This window comes from Bos grunniens, chromosome 10 (genome assembly GCF_055505025.1).
Source record: "Bos grunniens cultivar Pamir isolate PY7600 chromosome 10, Bosgru_T2T1.0, whole genome shotgun sequence".
Classification (NCBI taxonomy): Eukaryota; Metazoa; Chordata; class Mammalia; order Artiodactyla; family Bovidae; genus Bos; species Bos grunniens.
Window position 1 is genome coordinate 11,387,111 of NC_141174.1, and position 19,703 is coordinate 11,406,813.

Here is a 19,703-nt window from a genome sequence, read left to right on the forward strand (position 1 = left end):
TGCTTATACCTTATAAGTCCAGAACCTAAACAGTCCAAGATAAAGGAATTTAAATAAAAGCCAAGCTTTCCATTAGGTGAATTTAATTTAGAGATACTGTATGTAGGGAGGAAAATGATTTTATGCCTGAATTTGAGCTCATGAAACTTATTCTCAAAGTGGTGTTTAGAACAGATCATAACTGTCTCTTGCTCATTATGCTAATTGTCACATGTAGTCCTTTTAACCAAAAGAGTCCTTAAATTGATTTAAGCCAGTTAACTTGTTTCTTAAGATATTCTTGCTTTTTCTGCTCTTGGTGCTAGTCGAAATATTAAAAATCTTAATAGCTGACTCAGTTGAAACCTCCATTCTGTATCTTGGTGTTTCTTCACACCAGAGCCAAGAATGAGGCTGAATGGGCAGATTATTCTGTTGTTTTCCATAATGTCGCAGTTTTATGGAGAAGTTGTTTTAAATCTCTAAAGTTGTCAAGATGGAAAGTTTCACCAGAAATGAACTGACATCAAATAAAACATGAGTACCTGTATTTGGGTGTTTTACCACATGCCTAAGACAGACAGTGGATTATAAGCCTTTCATTTATGGGGCCATTTGGGCTCCATCTGTAGACCAGCATGTTGTTTCAGCGTCTGAGACAAACCACAGAGGATAGACATACTTTTTGAATGTTGTTCTTCATTTTAACCTGTGTGTTTTCTGTGGTCAGGCCTGATGAGAAAACTCTTAACTCGCCGTGGTATATCCAGATATGTGCCAGTGGGTGGCAGTAGATATGGCCGAGTTATAAGAAATGTAGCTACCAGTTATGGATGGAATCCAAACGCAGAACGCTTGAGGGCTTGTTTGGCTTATTTGTTTCAAAATGCAGGTGATTATTTTTCACATATTTTTCTAATTTTGGCAGGTGTACTAAGGGTAATTATTACTATATATGTGTACATATATATATAAACTCTTACTATGTACCAGGCTGTATTAAGTGTTTTACTAATGTTAATTTATACACTTTCACACTATATTAAGTGTTTTACTTATTAATTTTAAAGCATACATTTTATTATTTTTTGAGGTTTTTTGTCTAATGTATAATCATAGTGTTATTCATTTATCTTATTTACCTTTACTAGTGTAAAAAAATAGGCAAAACATTTGCTGACAAATGTTACATTAAGCTGAGGAACTATTTAACTGTCACCTTTCCCTTTAAACAAATTTTTTGCTGTTTTTATGTTGTGAGATACTATATATGTTGTATGTTGAACACATTTTGCCAAAAACAACTGCTTTCTCAAGTGTCTAGGTGTTTGCTTTCCACCACAGCCACATCTTTTGACATCATGTCCCAGAGTTGAGGCATTTTATTGTGGACTGTCGTTAACTGTAGGTATTCTCATAGGTGCCTGATGTTACTCAAGTGCTTTAGCAAAGTTTCCTTTTAGTTTGGGAAGACCTTGGAAAATGTATAGGCATTTATGGCAGAGCTTGAAATACTATGTCATGTCAGTAGAAGTCTCGAAAGGCAAAGGAAGATAGTCACTGTTTTGAGAAATGAAGTGTTGTACCCTGGTCCAGTTCAGAAACCCCGGGCTCAAGTTCACACACTTCTCTTCACTAGTTATGTGATGTTGACAGGGACTTTTAATCTCTCGGAACTCAGTCCTCATCTCTAAGATGTGGAAAGTGGGTTAGAGCAGTGAGCAGTGGTCCTCAGCACAGTGTGGAGCTTTAGAGCCATATCACAGCCCCACAGAGGTTGATGCCAGGATGAGAGGGAAGTCCAGTGTCCGGGCCTCCAGGCCCTTCACTTCTGCTTCCACCAAAGCTGCTTTCTTTTAGCTTTTTAAATTGTTTGTTTATGCTATGTTTATATGTTTTAATATGTTTGTTTATGCACACAGTGTGTGTGACTTCATTCATAAGAATTCTACTTCTTTTTTAAAAAAATCAAAAACCTTGGCATTAGGTTAGTTCAGTGGTCCCTAAAGTGTCAGCAGTCCTGAATAACTTGGGAGCCAGGAAAAGAAAAGAGAAACTGACCGTGTTTTCAGCATGTAGATAGTACCTGGAGCATCTAGTATATAACAGCGGAAGGCTAAGCCCACCGTTTGCGATGTCTTAAGGGTTGTGGTGTGTTCTTTAATTTGATTAATTCCATTGTACCACAGCTACCACCCACAAAGAAAAATGGCACAGGTTTACTTGTTACAAATTATTCTTTTGAGAATTTACATTATCTATTGTTTCCCATGGGTTTTCCACAGAAATTTCATGCGAATTACATTATCTATTATTTTACATTATCTGTTGTTTTCCACAGGCTTCCCTGTAGCTCAGATAGTAAAGACTCTGCCTGCAATGCAGGAGACCCCGGTTCAATTCCTGGGTTGGGAAGATTCGCTGGAGAAGGGATAGGCTACCCACTCCAGTATTCTTGGGCTTCCTTGGTGGCTCAGCTGGTAAAGAATCCGCCTGCAATGCGAGAGACGTGGGTTCGATCCCTGGGTTGGGAAGCCCTTTGATAAGGGGACAGCTACCCACTCCAGTATTGTGGCCTGGAGAATTCCGTGGACTGTACAGTCCCCTGGGTCTCAAGAGCTGGACACATCCGAGCTACTTTCACATCACGTTGTTTTTCACAGATGTTAGGGTACGTAGAGCAGCATTGAAAAGGAGCACTAAATTACTAAATGGGGTGCAGGAGCCAGAAACTAAATGCTTTTCCCTAAACTGCAGTCACTGTTTCACCATATTCTTCTGCCACTGCTACCGTGTCCAGTGCTGTTGTTATAAATGCTGCTGAGTCTGAAACCCTTGTTTCTAGAACTTTCTCTCCATTAACAACTAGGCTGAGTTATAATATGGATGAGATTTTTTATAGTAAAATTTAGGGGGAAAAAAAACCAAAAACCTACTTCTGTCTAAGCTTGATCTCCAACCTTTCTGTGAAGGGTCAAGCTGCTAAATGACTTATGCACACCTGAACAGGATTCTCCTTTTAAAAGCAATTAAACAAACAACCTATCTGTTTCCTTGGCTACTAGGAACCAGAATCAACATTTAAAAAGTGTCAAACCTCCTTAAATAGCCAGACCACTAGTTGCAAAGGAAGTGGTGGAAGACAGTCTTAGCCAGAAACATGATCATGATATATTACCCTGTGTGTGCCAGAGAAATGCAACGTGGAGGAAAACAAAACAGAACAACAGGACTCTCCGCTACTCATCCATAATGTCCTGCTTTTGTAAGTGGGACTTTTTCCCTCCTCTAATAACCATATGTCATAATGAGTTAGTATCAGCTCATTTAAACTGGCTCAAGCCAGTCCAAAAAAAATACACAGGATGGCTGCCCTTTTCACCAAAAAAAAAAAATCTCATTTACTAATGTTGATGGAAGCACATTTAGCCACAGCAATTTGCATGGCAGTTGAATTGCTGTTTGTGTTGAACAGCAAACCAGAGAATAATAAAGCAAAACAGGAACATGCCAGTGGTGAGCAAGGGAGCAGAGAAGCCCTTCAGCTTTTTCCATGCTGACCATTTGTTCTAAAGCAAGGAAGAACAAACAGCAGTTTGCTCATTAGAACCAGGTGTCACAGCACAGTCGATGGTCACAGCATTGTGTAACGTCAGCTGTCCAGAGGTCTCACCTGTGTTCTCGCATCTCATGTCTGTTTGCAATAGAGCAGTCACTTCTCAGCAATGCCTAGTAGCCATTTTTCATCAGCACAGGTTAACAACCCTGTTTATCATTCCAAATGCCTATACTTGAACAATGCAACTAGCAAGTGAGCAAATGAATAAAGAAATGATATAGGCAGAGAAAGGTATTTTGGGGACCTGAGTTAAGTAGCAAAGGTGGTTAAGCAGTGGTTAGGGAAGCTGTGGATATAAAGACATCAAAGCCCTCGTTGTTGACATCAGTGGCCTCCTAAGATAAGTGAGACAAATACGGATGTGTGCACTTAAAAAATAACCGTATGGAACTTCCCTGGTCATCCAGTGGTTAGGAATCCATTTGCCAACACAGGGGACATGGGTTCAATCTGGGAAGGTCCCACATGCCGTGGAGCAGCTGAAGCCAGAGCGCCCTGAAGCCCATGCTCCACAAGAGACACCACCAGAGTGGGAAGCCCTCTCACCACAACTGGAGAGTAGCCCTGCTCACTGGAACTCGAGAAAACACATGGGCAGCGACGAAGACCCAGTGCAGCCATAAATAAATACATTGTTAAATTATTTTTAAATAAAATAACCATATGAAGAAGGATGCAACTAAGTACTGAGTGGTACTAAAGAGATGAGCTAGGAAGGCGGGAGAGCAGAGCTCTAGCTGTGGCTGCAGCGCTAGGTAATTGCAGGCAAACAGTTTGCCTTCTTGGAGCTTCATGTCTTCATCTGTTTATTACAGAATGAAATGTTTCACTGTGAAATACGAAGTTCTTGCTAACCCCAAGTTCTCCAAGTTTCTGTGCAGAGATAAGAAGGTTCAGCACAACCACGTCCCCAGAGACTTTTAGCAATGACAGCAATGCAGCTACTACTGAAAAAAAAGAAAAGAACAACATTAGAAGTGGTTATGTGGCCTTCAGACAAGGGTGGACCTTGTCCTCAGCCAGTTCTGTTTCTTGACTCTGTTCTTTCCTGCCAGCTTCATCGCTTGCACACATTCCTTTGACACAGGAGAAAATAGCACCTTGGAAGCGCCAGGCTTATCTAAGCTTGCAGGTTCAGAAGGAGCGTTCTCTCTTGGAATCCATATTATTCCCTAAAAAAATGATTCCTGCTGGCATTTGCTTAGCTTATATGCTTGGGCAGGAAAGGTGCCCTGACAGGCCAGTCTGGGTCAGGACTTACTTTTGTGGCCAGAGAGGTTGGCCCTTTGACTGAAAGTTTCACAGGAACCACGTGGAGAAGAACGTGAAGTTCTCAAAGGGAAGGATTGGACATAGAGACAGAAGAAGAACAGCTGTCCACTTATACCGTGATAGAAGCCGGGATGAAGATCAGTGAGGGTGAACAGAAGGGGAGTTCTGTATTTTAAATCAATTATAGGAATTCCATGGTAGTTTTTTAAGTCATTCAAAATCAAGCATTGCCATTGGTATCAGCTTTTTAGAAGAGCAGTGTCACGTTTATGTATTTGAAGAAAACCGGGAGCATAATTTTTAAATTGCGATAGCTCTATGATCTTCTAAGGATAGACTGAACTCCTTTACTAAATAAAATAAAAATAATTTATTTTATCAAATGTGTGAGTTGAACTTGGCTATAGGATTCAAAACCTGTTACTTATCCAGTTAAGTTTTGGCTAAGAAGATTGATGTTTGGCATACCAAGTTGACCCTGGAAGAACAAGATCAGTTTTCTTTAATGGTTGTTATACCCCACTATCCACTCTTCCAGCTCCACTGTTTCATTAAGCCATGTCATTCATCACAAGGGGTTCAGTTCTGAGAACCTCCTGTATCAGTAAGTTGTGGAGCAAAATGGCCATGGCCACATAGTGACACAGTAGTGATTTTGTATCTCACAAATACTTTTTTATTAAAAAAAAATTTAATTGACGTTTAGTTGACACACAATATTGTATTAGTTTCAGATTGAGGGCAGGAGGAGAAGAGGGAGACAGAGAAAGAGATGGTTGGATGGCATCACCAACTCAATCGACATGAGTTTGAGCAAACTCTGGAAATTGGTAGACAGGGAACCCTGGCGTACTGCAGTTCATGGGGTCGCAAGGAGTTGGACACAACTTAGCGACTGAACAAAAACAATACAACATAGTAATTTGACATTTCTATACAATACACCCTGTTTATTTAACTTATATGCAGAGTACATCATGAGAAAAGCTGGACTGGAAGAAACACAAGCTGGAATCAAGATTGCCGGGAGAAATATCAATAACCTCAGATATGCAGATGACACCACCCTTATGGCAGAAAGTGAAGAGGAACTCAAAAGCCTCTTGATGAAAGTGAAAGTGGAGAGTGAAAAAGTTGGCTTAAAGCTCAACATTCAGAAAACGAAGATCATGGCATCTGGTCCCATCACTTCATGGGAAATAGATGGGGAAACAGTGTCAGACTTTATTTTTCTGGGCTCCAAAATCACTACAGATGGTGACTGCAGCCATGAAATTAAAAGATGCTTACTCCTTGGAAGGAAAGTTATGACCAACCTAGATAGCATATTCAAAAGCAGAGACATTACTTTGCCAACAAAGGTCCGTCTAGTCAAGGCCATGGTTTTTCCTGTGGTCATGTATGGATGTGAGAGTTGGACTGTGAAAAAGGCTGAGCGCCGAAGAATTGATGCTTTTGAACTGTGGTGTTGGAGAAGACTCTTGAGAGTCCCTTGGACTGCAAGGAGATCCAACCAGTCCGTTCTAAAGGAGATCAGCCCTGGGATTTCTTTGGAAGGAATGATGCTAAAGCTGAAACTCCAGTACTTTGGCCACCTCATGCGAAGAGCTGACTCATTGGAAAAGACTCTGATGCTGGGAGGGATTGGGGGCAGGAGGAGAAGGGGACGACAGAGGATGAGATGGCTGGATGGCATCATTGACTCAATGGACGTCAATCTCAGTGAACTCCAGGAGTTGGTGATGGACAGGGAGGCCTGGCGTGCTGCGATTCATGGGGTCGCAAACAGTCGGACACGACTGAGTGACTGATCTGATCTGATCTGATCTGATACAATGCAGATTGATCACCATGGTATGTTTAGTAAACATCTGTCATCATGCAAAGCTGTTGCAGTTTTATTGACAGTGTTCCCTATACCATACATTCCATCACCATGACTTATTCATAATTGGAGGTTTGTACCTCTTAATCCCTATCACTTACTTCACCAACCTTCCCACCCACCCCTAGACTACTGGTTTGTTCACTGTATCCATGACTTTGTCTGTTTTGTTTTGTTTGTTTGGTGTTAAGGATTTGTTTTTAGATTCCACTTGTAAGTGAAATACTATGGTATTTGTCTTTTTTTCTCTGACTTATTTCACTTAGCATAATATCCTCTAGGTCCATCTGTGTTGTTACAAATGGCAAGATTTCAGTCCTTTTTTTATGGCTAATATTTCATTCTATATATGTATCACATCTTCTTTATTGATTCACAGATACTTTCTTACACAATATACGAAAATAAACTAAAAATGAGTTAAAGACTTGATAAGACCTGAAGCCATAAGACTCCTAGAAGAAAACATAGGGATATCTTAGCAGTATTTTTTGGATGTGTCTCCTCAGGCAAGGGCAAAAAAAAAAAAAAAAAAAAAGTGACTATATCAAACTGAAAAGCTTTTGCAGAGCAAAGGAAATCATCAACAAAAAAGCAACCCACTGTGGGGGAGAAGATATTTGAAAATGATAAATCTGATAAGGAGTTGATATCTAAATCATATCAATGTAAAGAAGTCAGACAACTCAATTAAAAAAAATCTGATTTAAAAAATGGGCAGAGGTGGTGAATAGACGTTTTTCCAAGGGAAGTATACAGATGGCCGCTATACATTTAAAAAGATGCTTGACATCACCAGTCATCAGGGGCATGCAAATCAAAACCATGATGAGGTGTCACCTCACACCTGTTAGCACGGTTATTCTCAAGAAGACAGCAGAAGCAAATGTTGGCAAGGATATACAGAAAAGGGAACCCTGTTGGAATGTAAGTTGGTGCAACCATTGTAGGTAATAGTTTGGAGGCTCCTCCAAAAATTAAAACTACAACAGCCACATGATCCTACAATTCCCCTTCTGGGTATTTTTCTGAAGAAAATGAAAACACTAAATCCAAAAAGATATATTCACCCCCATGTTTATTGAAGCATTATTTACAATAGCAAGATATTGAAGTAATTTATGTCTCACAAATATTGAACAGAGTTGTGCTGAAGATAAATTACTAAAACCATCTGTTGTTTTGGCCTGTCTGATATCCATACCTCCTCCTCTTGTTAATAGTACCCTGGTGTTTGGAAACAGTCCTTTCTGGTCTTCATCCAATTCTTCTGGGATTATCAATGAAAGTGTTTCATACTTTCCCTTGGCCAAGCAGTAAGCAAAAGATCTAAGCTGGTCTCATTAGCTCTTCTCTGTATGGAATTCCATCTTGAGTGGAGTAACATGAAGGTTAGTGTTACCCAGTATAAAATGCCCATTAGTTCAGGCTACCTACATTCCTACCCACCCAGGTCAGTTGTTTCTCTCTCCAGAATCTGGATCATTTTTTCTATTATCTATTGTTACTAAATGTATTGGTTAATTAACCAATACATTAATTAATCTTATAGCCTTCTAATAAGTTCTAAATGCTTGCTGTTCAGCTAGCATGTTCAGTTAGCTGATTATTATCAGTGAGCAAGTGCTATGTACCAAAACAACCCCCAATTACATTTATTTCATAAGTCATGATTCCGTGAGCTGAAATTGGTTTTGGGCTTAGCTGGGCAGTTTGTCTGGTCTCTGTTGGCTCCCAGCACCATCAATTATATTATGCCAGGTCTCCTGAAGTTTCAGGATATTGCCCTCCCAGTTACGACACAGACCAGTGCGACTTGCTACCCACTATACTACTGTTTCCTGCTCCATCTAGCAGCATTTGCTAAAAACATTTGCATTTGCCCTTCTGGCATATACATTGAATTTCTGTGCATTGTATTTTCCTTTTATGAAGCCAGATGACTAACAGTAAGTCATCTGGCTTCTGGGCATTTGCTGGCTACCAGTTGGGGCAACCTGCAGAGGTTCAGGAGTGGAAAGAATCCTGGACCATGTGTCTATTGTCACCTAGCAGGCTGGACTGGGCCTGTTCAAATGGTAGTGACAGAATACCACGTGGAAAAGTGAACTCAGTGTGGATGTGCACACACTTGCTTCTCCTGTTTTCTATTTACCAGATCAAGTCAGGTGGCAATCTTAGATGCGAGATACCCGTGACCCCTTAACGACAGTAGCTGCAATGTCACGATGTGGATAAGTAAGGATAAAGGAAGTGGAATGATCGAGGACACTTATCGTATCACACCACCATTTGGTGTCTGTACCATATAGCTAAAAATTCTGATGTGCCAACAAAAACCTTTAAAAATAAAACCCTAATAATTCTCCCATAGCTTTCTTGATGTAACTGATTATGGGTCCTTTGGGAGCCAACATCAGCCATCGACAGGTACAAAGCACAACCTGACTTTTATCCCTAACCCCAGTACATTGTCTTAAGGAGATTGCCTGACGTTCCTCTGTATTTCTCTTCACTGTGCAGTCTCAAAAAGTCATCACCATCAATTATATCATCTACCAGTCTCCTGAAGTTTCAGGATATTGCCCTCCCAGTTATGATAGACCAGTGTGACTTGTTACCCACTCTACTACTTTCCTGCTCCTTCTGGTAGCATTTGCTATTAACATTTGCATTTGCTTTTCTGGGGCATACACTGAGTTTCTGTATGTTGTCTTTTCCTTTATGCAGCACAGCCTCTTGGTAAGTTATATACATCACAGAGTGAGGCAAACACTAATCATGATGTGCGCTGCTGTAGGTATTTTTTTCCCAGTTTTAATCCAAGTTCTAAGTCAGCCCAGCCCTCTTTAGGTTTGCAAGATCTAATAAGATCATAGCACAGGGTGGAATGGCTTCAGGCAGAAAATTCTGCTTGCCAAATGCCTTTTCCTTTGTAGCAAGTTCATAAATTAATGCAGGACACTGAGACACCATGCCTGTACACATGCATTTAGACAGAAGTCTCTGGAGTTGACTGACTCACCTTCCAGCCTCTGATTTCTCTGAGATGGTGCCAGGCGGTTGGTCAGATGTGGCTTCTGCACTTCCCACCCTCTCAGTGTGAAATGATAATTAATATGACTTTACAGTTAAGAGGGTGTTCTCTTTCCATTAATAACACCCATTATTCCAGGGTATTTTAATTTGGTTGTAAAAATTGACTCTGGAGGTAGAACTTGGCTTGGGAGCTTATTTTAAGAGCAAATGGATTGTCTCTATTTTTTTTTTCTTTCAAAAGAAAATTTTTTTTTTTTTAAAGAAAATTTTGTATTGTTTTTTGAGTTGCATAAGCATTATACCAAATTTCTAAAGCATTGGTATGATGTTGGACTTGTACTTGAGTTGGTCTCATTTTCTGGTATCTCCACCAGACCTCAGATCACCCAGGGTTTCTCAGCTAGCTTAGGCATGGCAGGGCCCAGATCTCTGCCACGTGTCATCAGCTGGGATCGGAGAGCATTCCTTTCTTGTTGTTTCTCATACTTTAACATCAAATTCTCTTTCTAGGCAATAGTTTATGCAAGCTACTGACCGAATCAACTTTTGATACTAAGAGGCAATGCATTTTTACATTATATTTTAACCGGTATTTTACTTTCTTATTTTAGATCTGCTGGAGGAGACTCATAGAAAAGATGAAGAAATGGAATCTCTGCAGGTAAGTTCTCCAGTGGGCAGGTACCTTTGGTTTAAACATTTGTTTTCACTCTGTTAGCCTTTATCATAGTCACATTCAGACTACTATGGCAAATGGAGCTTTAAAACCCAGCTTGAAATTTACTTTGTTTTTGAAGTGTTTGAGAGCATTCATAATCTCTGAAAGCAGGAAGCCAACTCCATCTCTATGTACTCTTGAACCATTTTTTTCTTGGTAGAGCTTAGTAGGAACTGCAGCATTCAGAAATGAAGCAATATCTCTGAAAAGTCCTTTCCCCTCAAACAGAGCTAATGAATGAGAATTAATTCACAGAATCTGCATTTTCATGTGAAATCAAAAGTATTCTGACTCTACAAATATCATCCTATTATTACCAATGACCAACCAAGAATATTAACACATCCGTTGAGCTTAATACTTTACCTTGTATGCCTCTCAATTCACTATGGATATATGCACATTTCTTGGACTGGAAAATTGTGTTTGAAAGATTGCACTCAAATTTTAATTGACATTTCCATGGTGTGAGCAATTGATGTTAACTTAGCATCTGACACAAGTTCTCTCTTCCTTTTACATAGGCTGACTTACAAATGGGTAACTTGAGTGTCTATCTTTATTAGGGGAAACATAATCAGTTATACTCACATGACAGAACCAATTCATTTAACACCGCACTGGGGATTAAGAACAGTAAATACTTTGGACCTTTAGAGTTCTTCCTGAGCCTGGAGCCGCAAGGCGGGGCTGGAGACTGATATAAGGAGCTGGCTTGAGCGCTTTAGGGGTAGAGATGTTTGCTTCTGGTGAACAAAGGACTGGTTAAGCAAAGCTCACAGAGCAAGGGAAATGTTCTCTTATTGGGGTTGTTTTATTTGATAATGTATCTGGTGAGAGAAAATTGTATAACTGATCTGAAAAATGATTCAGAGGAGTGTAGTATACCTAATAAAATACCTAATTTTATTACTGCATACCTAATAAAAGTCACATGTGTTAGCCACAATTTATACAGCTTAAATTCTTTTAACACCTTGTGCTATATTCAGGTATAAAAAGAAAGAGCCCTGGTTGGTCCAGTCTGGGGCTAGGGGAAAAAATCTCAAGTGTATACTTGCCCTGTCTCTGAGAAATTAATATCAGCAATACTTGTTGCTATAAAGAGTGAAAGTTTGTACACTAATTGTATATAGTGAGGAGGTGATAAAGGCTTTCTGATGCCTTTTGATTATGCACTGTTTGCCTTTAGCCCCCGAATACCACGTATAAGCATATTTATTGAGTGCTTAGTACATATCTGGCCTTTTGAAATGGTATCATAAACCTTTTTGAGTTTATTTCTCTCACAATATGAATGTTGGAACTAGAAATCCTGTTAAATTTAATAGCCTGTGTTGCTTCTCAAATATTTATTATTGACAGCATTTTCCACCAGAATGTCCACTGAGTGCAGTGGAATGCACCAGCCAACTCACTATGGGCACTTAAAGATGTAGAGTATCCAGTGTGAGGTCCAGTGCGGAAGAATTCAACCTTGGCACTTTGTAGTGGCAATTAGTGCCTAACACGAACACTCTATTAAGAACAAAGAAGGGAGTACCTCAGAGTGTACGGGAGTGCAGAGACACATCCCAGAAAGCCTTGCACTTTAAAGGCTAGAAGAAAATGCATCACAAAGTACCTCCATTCGTGAATTTCCATATGCAAATATACATAGTACAAGAGATATTTTTGAGAAGGCTGTTAAAGTATACAGAGTGAAGTCTGACAATCACAGAAAAAGACAGAATGGTTTTTAAAAATGAGAGCACTAAGTACTAGATATTGACAACTTGGCTCTGCTTCTGATTCACTGGGTAACCTTGAGGGACTCAATTAACTTTGCTGTGCCTATTTTCTCATCTGTAATATAAAATCATAACACAGTCTTCCAAAAGTGTTTAGTGTGGATTAGATTATCCCAGAAGGGAGAGCTAAATATTTAATTCCAATGTACCATGTTAGCACATCCCCATGTATCCAAATTGAAGTCAATTTTATTTACTCATTATCATCATATAATTATGTATAACAGCCATTCTGCATTTAATGTTATCCTCCTTAAGGGCAGGGGGTATTTATTTATCTCTAAACACTTCCCAGTTCCTATAAGTCAAAGGTGCTCCATTTACTTATTGAAGAAATATTCATTGAGCACCAGTTCTATGCAAGGTGCTGTACTGGACAAGCTGCTTATACTGGTAGTTTGTTGCCCTTTTATACCAAAATTAATGAGAAAAATATTAAGTAGGTGTTTATAATAAAATATTAAAAATTGTGTTAGAGACAATGTTTACATCATTGTGGGAACATAAAACAACCCTCATCTTTGTTGGAGATAAGGGTATGTTGGGTGCAAGTACAGAGGGTTGAACGTGGGTAGGAAGAGCAGGGTTGGAGTGGCAATCCAGGTAGGCTTCTCAAAGGAAGCCAGTGTTTAAATGATAACCAGGAGTTAGCATTGATAGTTGTAGAGTAAAAATAAGTTCTAGGCAGTAGGAAGGATATGGGAGGACCTAAGGAATCAATTTCATTTTTAAGGACCTGAGAGACTTTCAATATGGTGGAATGTAGCATCTGAAAGAGGAGAGGCAAGACAAGAATTTGTAAGATGAATAGAGGTCTAAAGGATCTCATAAAGGAGTTGGAATTCTACCTTTAGTATATGGGAAACCCTTTAGTAAAGAGTTTCAAACAGGACAGCAATATGATCAAATTTACATTTTTACAAAGTAACTGGCTGTGAAGTCTAAAATCACTGGGGACTGGCAAGATTGAAACCAAAGAGACCAATTAAGCAAAAGTTTGTGAGAATATTGGGAGGAGATGGTGCTGACTTGAACTGGCTGGTAGCAGAGAGAGTGAAGAGGAATGGGGGTTCTTCATGTATGTTAGGTGTGAACATTTGGGGCACTATCAGATTGTTGTTACTGCTCAGACGCTCAGCCGTGTCCAGCTCTTTGCCACCCCATGGACTGCAGCGTGTCAGGCTTCCCTGCCCTACACCATCTCCTAGAGCTTGCTCAAATTCACGTCCATTGAGTCAGTGATGCCATCCAACCGTCTCGTCCTCTGTCATCCCCTTCTCCTCCTGCCTTCAATCTTTCCCAGCATCAGAGTCTTTTCCAGTTAGTCAGCTCTTTGCATCAGGTGGCCAAAGTATTGGAGCTTCAGCTTCAGCATCAGTCCTTCTAATGAATATTCAGGATTGATTTCCTTTAGGATTAACTGGTTTGATTTCCCTGCTGTCCAAGGGACTCTTTAGAGTCTTCTCCAGCACCACAGTTCAAAACCATTACTTCTTCAGCACTAGCCTTCCTGGTGGTACAACTCACACACTCATACATGACTACCGGAAAAACCATACCTTTCACTATACACACCAACCTTTTTCAGCCGGGTAGTGTCTCTGCTTTTTAATACACTTTCAAGGTCTGTGATAGCTTTTCTTCCAAGGAGCAAGCGTCTTTTAATTTGATGACTGCATTCACCATCTGCAGTGATCTTGGAGCCCCCCAAAATAAAGTCTGTCACTGTTTCCATTATTTCCCATCTAATTGCCATGAAGTGATGAGACCAGATGCCATGATCTTAGTTTTCTGAATGTTGAGCTTTAAGCCAACTTTTTCACTCTACTCTTTCACTTTCATCAAGAGGCTCTTTAGTTGCTCTTCGCTTTCTGCCATAAGCTGGTGTCATCTACAAATCTGAGGTGGTTGGTATTTCTCCTGGAAAACTTAATTCCAGCTTGTACTTTATCCAGCCTGGCATTTCACATGATGTACTCTGCATATAAGTTAAATCAGCGGGGTGATAGTATGCAGCCTTGACGATCTCCTTTCTCAATTTGGAATGAGTCCATTGTTCCATGTTCGGTTCTACCTGTTGCTTCTTGACTTCCATACAGATTTCTCAGGAGGCAGGTCAGGTGGTCTGCTATTCCCATCTCTCGAAGAATTTTCCACAGTTTGTTGTGATCCACACAGACAAAGGCTTTGGCGTTGTCACTGAAGCAGAAGTGGATGTTTTTTTTGAAACTCTTGGTTTTTCGATGATCCAATGGATATTAGCAATTTGACCTCTGGTTCCTCTGCCTTTTCTAAATCCAGTTTGAACATCTGGAAGTTCTCGGTTGCTGTACTGTTGAAGCCTGGCTTGGAGAATTTTGAGCATTACTTTACTAGCATGTGAGATGAGTGTAATTGTGCAGTAGTTTGAGCATTCTTTGGCATCACCTTTTTTTGGGATTGGAAAGAAAACTGACCTTTTCCAGTCCTATGGCCACTGCTGAGTTTACCAAGTTTTCTGGCATATTGAGTGCAACACTTTTATAGCACTGTCTTTTAGGATTTGAAAGAGCTCAACTGGAATTCCATCATCTCCACTAGCTTTGTTTGTAGTGATGCATCCTAAGGCCCGGCTCTAAGTTAGTAATACAGCATAGGGGTTATCTGGGTCATGAAGACCTTTTTTGTATAGTTCTTTTGTGTATTCTTGACACCTTTTCTTAATATCTTCCATTTCTGTTAGATCAATACCATTTCTGTCCTTTATGCTGTCCATCTTTGCATTAAATGTTGCCTTCAGTTTGGTTGAGTCGCTCAGTTATGTCCGACTCTTTGTGACCACATGGATTGCAGCATGCTAGGCCTCCCTGTCCATCACCAACTCCCGGAGTTTATTCAAACTCATGTCTGTTCAGTGATGCCATCCAACTATCTCATCCTCTGTTGTCCCCTTCTCCTCTGCCTTCAGTCTTTCCCAGCATCAGGGTCTTTTCAAATGAGTAAGCTCTTCCATCAGGTGGCCAAAGTATTAGAGTTTCAGCTTCAGCATCATTCCTTCCAATGAATATTCAGGACTGATTTCCTTTAGAATGGACTGGTTGGATCTCCTTGCAGTCCAAGGGGCTCTCAAGAGTCTTCTCCAACACTACAGTTAAAAAGCATCAATTCTTTGGCGCTTAGCTTTCTTTATAGTCCAACTCTCACATCCATACATGACCACTGCAAAAACCATAGCCTTGACTAGATGGACCTTTGTTGGCAAAGTAATGTCTCTGCTTTTTAATATGCTGTCTAGGTTGGTCATAACTTTCTTTCCAAGGAGTAAGCGTCTTTTAATTTCATGGCTGCAATCACTATCTGCAGTGATTTTGGAGCCCCCCAAAATAAAGTCAGCCACTGTTTCCCCATCTATTTGCCATGAAGTGATGGGACCAGATTCCATGATCTTAGTTTTCTGAATGTTGAGCTTTAACCCAACTTTTTCACTCTCCTCTTTCACATTCATCAAGAGGCTTTTTAGTTCCTCTTCACTTTCTGCTGTAAGGGTGGTGTCATCTGCGTATCTGAGGTTACTGATATTTCTCCCAGCAATCTTGATTCCAGTTTTTAATTTCATGGCTGCAGTCACCATCTGTGGTGATTTTGGGGCCCAAGAAAATAAAGTCTGTCACTGTTTCCCTTGTTTCCCCATCTATTTGCCATGAAGTGATGGGACCAGATGCCATGATCTTAGTTCTGTGAATGCTGACCTTTAAGCAAACTTTTTCACTCTCCTCTTTCACTTTCATCAAGAAGCTCTTTAGTTCTTCTTCATTTTCTGCCATTAGATTGGTGTCTGAGGTTATTGATATTACTCCTGGCAATCTTGATTGCAGCTTGTGCTTCATCCAGCCCAGCATTTCTCATGATGTACTCTGCATAGAAGTTAAATAAGCAGGGTGACAATATACAGCCTTGACGTACTCCTTTTCCTATTTGGAACCAGTCTGTTGTTACATGTCCAGTTCTAACTGTTGCTTCCTGACCTACCTACAGAATTCTCAACAGGCCTGTCAGGTGGTCTGGTATTCCCATCTCTAGAAGAATTTTCCACGGTTTGTTGTGATCCACGTGGTCAAAGGCTTTGGTTTTGTCACAGAAGCAGAAGTGTTTTTCTGGAACTTTCTTGCTTTTTGGATAATCCAACGGATGTTGGCAATTTGATCTCTGGTTCCTCTGCCTTTCCTAAAACCAGCTTGAACATCTGGAAGTTCATGGTTCATGTATTGCTGCAGCCTGGCTTGGAGAATTTTGAGCATTACTTTACTAGCGTGTGAGATGAGTGCAATTGTGCAGTAGTTTGAGCATTCTTTGGCATTGCCTTTCTTTGGGATTGGAATGAAAACTGCCCTTTTCCAGCCCCGTGGCCACTGCTGAGTTTTCCAAATTTGCTGAGATATTGAGTGCAGCACTTTCACAGCCTCATCTTTTAGTATTTGAAATAAATTGCTCAACTGGAATTCCATCATCTCCAATAGTTTTGTTCATATTGATGCTTCCTAAGGCCCACTTGACTTCATGTTCCAGGATGTCTGGCTCTAGGTGAGAGATCACACCATCTTGATTATCTGTGTTGTGAAGATCTTTTTTGTATAGTTCTTTTGTGTATTCTTGCCACCTCTTCTTAATATCCTCTGCTTCTGTTAGGTCCATATCCTTTATCCAGCCCATCTTTGCATGAAGTGTTCCCTTGGTATCTATTATTTTATTGAAGAGATCTCTAGTCTTTCCCATTATGTTGTTTTCCTCTATTTCTTTGCATTGATTACTGAGGAAGGCTTTCTTATCTCTCCTTGCTATTCTTGGACTCTGTATTCAGATGCTTATATCTTTCATTTTCTCCTTTGCTTTTAACTTCTCTTTTTTCTCAGCCATTTTTAAGGCCTTCTCAGACAACCATTTTGCATTTTTGCATTTTCTTTTCCTTGGGAATAGTCTTGATCCTTGCCTCCTGTACAATGTCACGAACCTCTGTCCATAGTTCTTCAGGCACTCTATCAGGTCTAATTCCTTGAATCTATTTGTCACTTCCACTATATAATCATAAGGGGGTTGATTAAGGTCATACCTGAATGCTCTGGTGGTTTTCTGCACTTTTTCAAAATAAGTCTGAATTTTGTATAATGAGTTCATGCTCTGATCCACAGTCAGTTCCCACTTTTGTTTTTGCTGACTGTATGGAGCTTCTCCATCTTTGGCTGCAAACAATATAATCCATCTGATTCCGGTATTGACCATCTGGTGATGTCCATTAGTAGAGTCATCTCTTGTGTTGTTGGAATAGGGTGTTTGCTATGACCAGTGCGTTCTCTTGGTAAAACTCTGTTAGACTTTTCCCTGCTTCATTTTGTACTCCAAGGCCAAATTTGCCTATTACTCCAGGTGTTTCTTGACTTCCTACTTTTACATTCCAGTTCCCTATGATGAAACGGACATCTTTTTTGGGTGTTAGTTCTAGAAGGTCCTGTATGTCTTCACAGAACTGTTCAACTTCAGCTTCCTCAGCATTAGTGGTTGGGGTATAGACTTGGCTTACTGGGGTGTTGAATGGTTTGCCTTGGAAATGAACAGAGATCATTCTGTCATTTTTGAGATTGCACCCAAATACTGCATTTTGGACTCTTTTGTTGACTATGAGGGCTACTCCATTACTTCTACGGGATTCTTGCCCACAGTAGTAGATATAATGGTCATCTGAGTTAAATTCACCCATTCCAGTCCACTTTAGTTCTCTGATTCCTAAAATGTCTATGTTCACTCTTGCCATCTCCTGTTTGACTACTTCTAATTTACCTTAATTCGTGGACCTGACATTCCAGGTTCCTATGCAATATTGTTCTTTCAGCATCGGACTTTATTTCCATCACCAGTCACATCCACAACTGGGTGCTGTTTTTGCTTTGGCTCTTCATTCCTTCTGCAGTTATTTCTCCACTGATCTCCATTAGCATATTTGGCACCTACTGACCTGGGGAGTTCATCTTTCAGTGTCCTATCTTTTTGCCTTTTTGTACTGTTTATGGGTTCTCAAGGCAAAGTGGTTTGTCATTCCCTTCTCCAGTGGACCACGTTTTGTCAGAACTCTCCCCCATGACCCGTCCATCTTGGGTGACCCTGCCCACCATGGCTCATAGTTTCACTGAAATAGACAAGGTTGTGATCCATGTGATCAGTTTGGTTAGTTTTCTGTGACTGTGGTTTTCATTTTATCTGTCCTCTGATGGATGAGGATAAGGCTCCTCTGTCCATGGACTTCTCTAGGCAAGAATACTGGAATATTGCCATTCCCTTCTCCAGGGGATCTTTGCAACCTGGGGATCGAACTTCCCAATTCGGGAATCTCCCTCATTGCAAGCAGATTCTTTACCAACTGAGTCACCACGGAAATAGTTTTAGATTGTTAGGAAGTTTAAAGCAAAGAGTTAAGAGTGACATTTAGGTATCTTAATTGGGCAACTTCATGGATGGATGTGAGATAAGGGGGAGTTGATTAGTTCACTTTCATGGTATTTGGGTTTGGGTGCCTTAAAACATCCAGGGAACAATGGTAAGAGAGGGGTTCCTTTGTTGAACTGGATGTGTGGAATTTGGTGTCATCAGTTCTGGTCTCCATATATTATAGATGATGCTAAAAGTCATAGGATCTATGAGAACACTCAGGGAAGTATGTCGGATAAAAAAAGTTAAAACTTAACCCTGCTGCTGCTGCTGCTGCTAAGTCACTTCAGTCGTGTCCGACTCTGTGCAACCCCATAGACGGCAGCCCACCAGGCTCCCCTGTCCCTGGGATTCTCCAGGCAAGAACACTGGAGTGGATTGCCATCTATGGAGCACCAACACTTACATATTGGCTAAGGATGAAAATCCTGCAAAGGAGTCTAAGATCTAAAGAAAATAAATTCTAGAGAGTATAATGTCAGGAGGCCTAACAAATATATTACCTGAATAAAAAATTGTTCAGTCTTTGAATCCACTTAGCTAATATATTTAAAATAAAAACTGTAATTTCCTGTAATTTATGAAATAAGTCATTCACTTTTGCAAAAAACCACCTGGGTAGCATAGTGTCTCACATAGTAACTACTCGTTCAGTTCAGTTCAGTCGCTCAGTCGTGTCCCCATGGACTGCAGCGCGCCAGGCCTCCCTGTCCATCACCAACTCCCGGAGTTCACTCAGACTCATGTGCATCGAGTCAGTGATGCCACCCGACCATCTCATCCTCTGTTGTCCTCTTCTCTTCCCACCATCAATCTTTCCCAGCATCAGGGTCTTTTCCAATGAGTCAGCTCTTCACATCAGGTGGCCAAAGTATTGAAATTTCAGCTTCAGCATCAGTCCTTCCAATGAATATTCAAGAATGATTTCCTTTAGGATGGACTGGT

At 40.4% G+C, this 19,703-nt stretch overlaps 1 protein-coding gene across 41 annotated transcripts in view; it reads left to right on the top strand.

Moving 5' to 3' along the window:
- The window catches only part of CEP128 (centrosomal protein 128), a 481,052-nt gene that overhangs the window by 365,417 nt on the left and 95,932 nt on the right, over nucleotides 1-19,703 (top strand). For all 41 annotated transcript variants that reach the window (XM_086319370.1, XM_086319373.1, XM_086319382.1 and 38 more), the window contains one exon: nucleotides 10,406-10,455. In XM_086319370.1, the coding sequence (XP_086175496.1) occupies nucleotides 10,406-10,455 (50 nt within the window). The remainder of the gene's footprint in view (nucleotides 1-10,405; nucleotides 10,456-19,703) is intronic.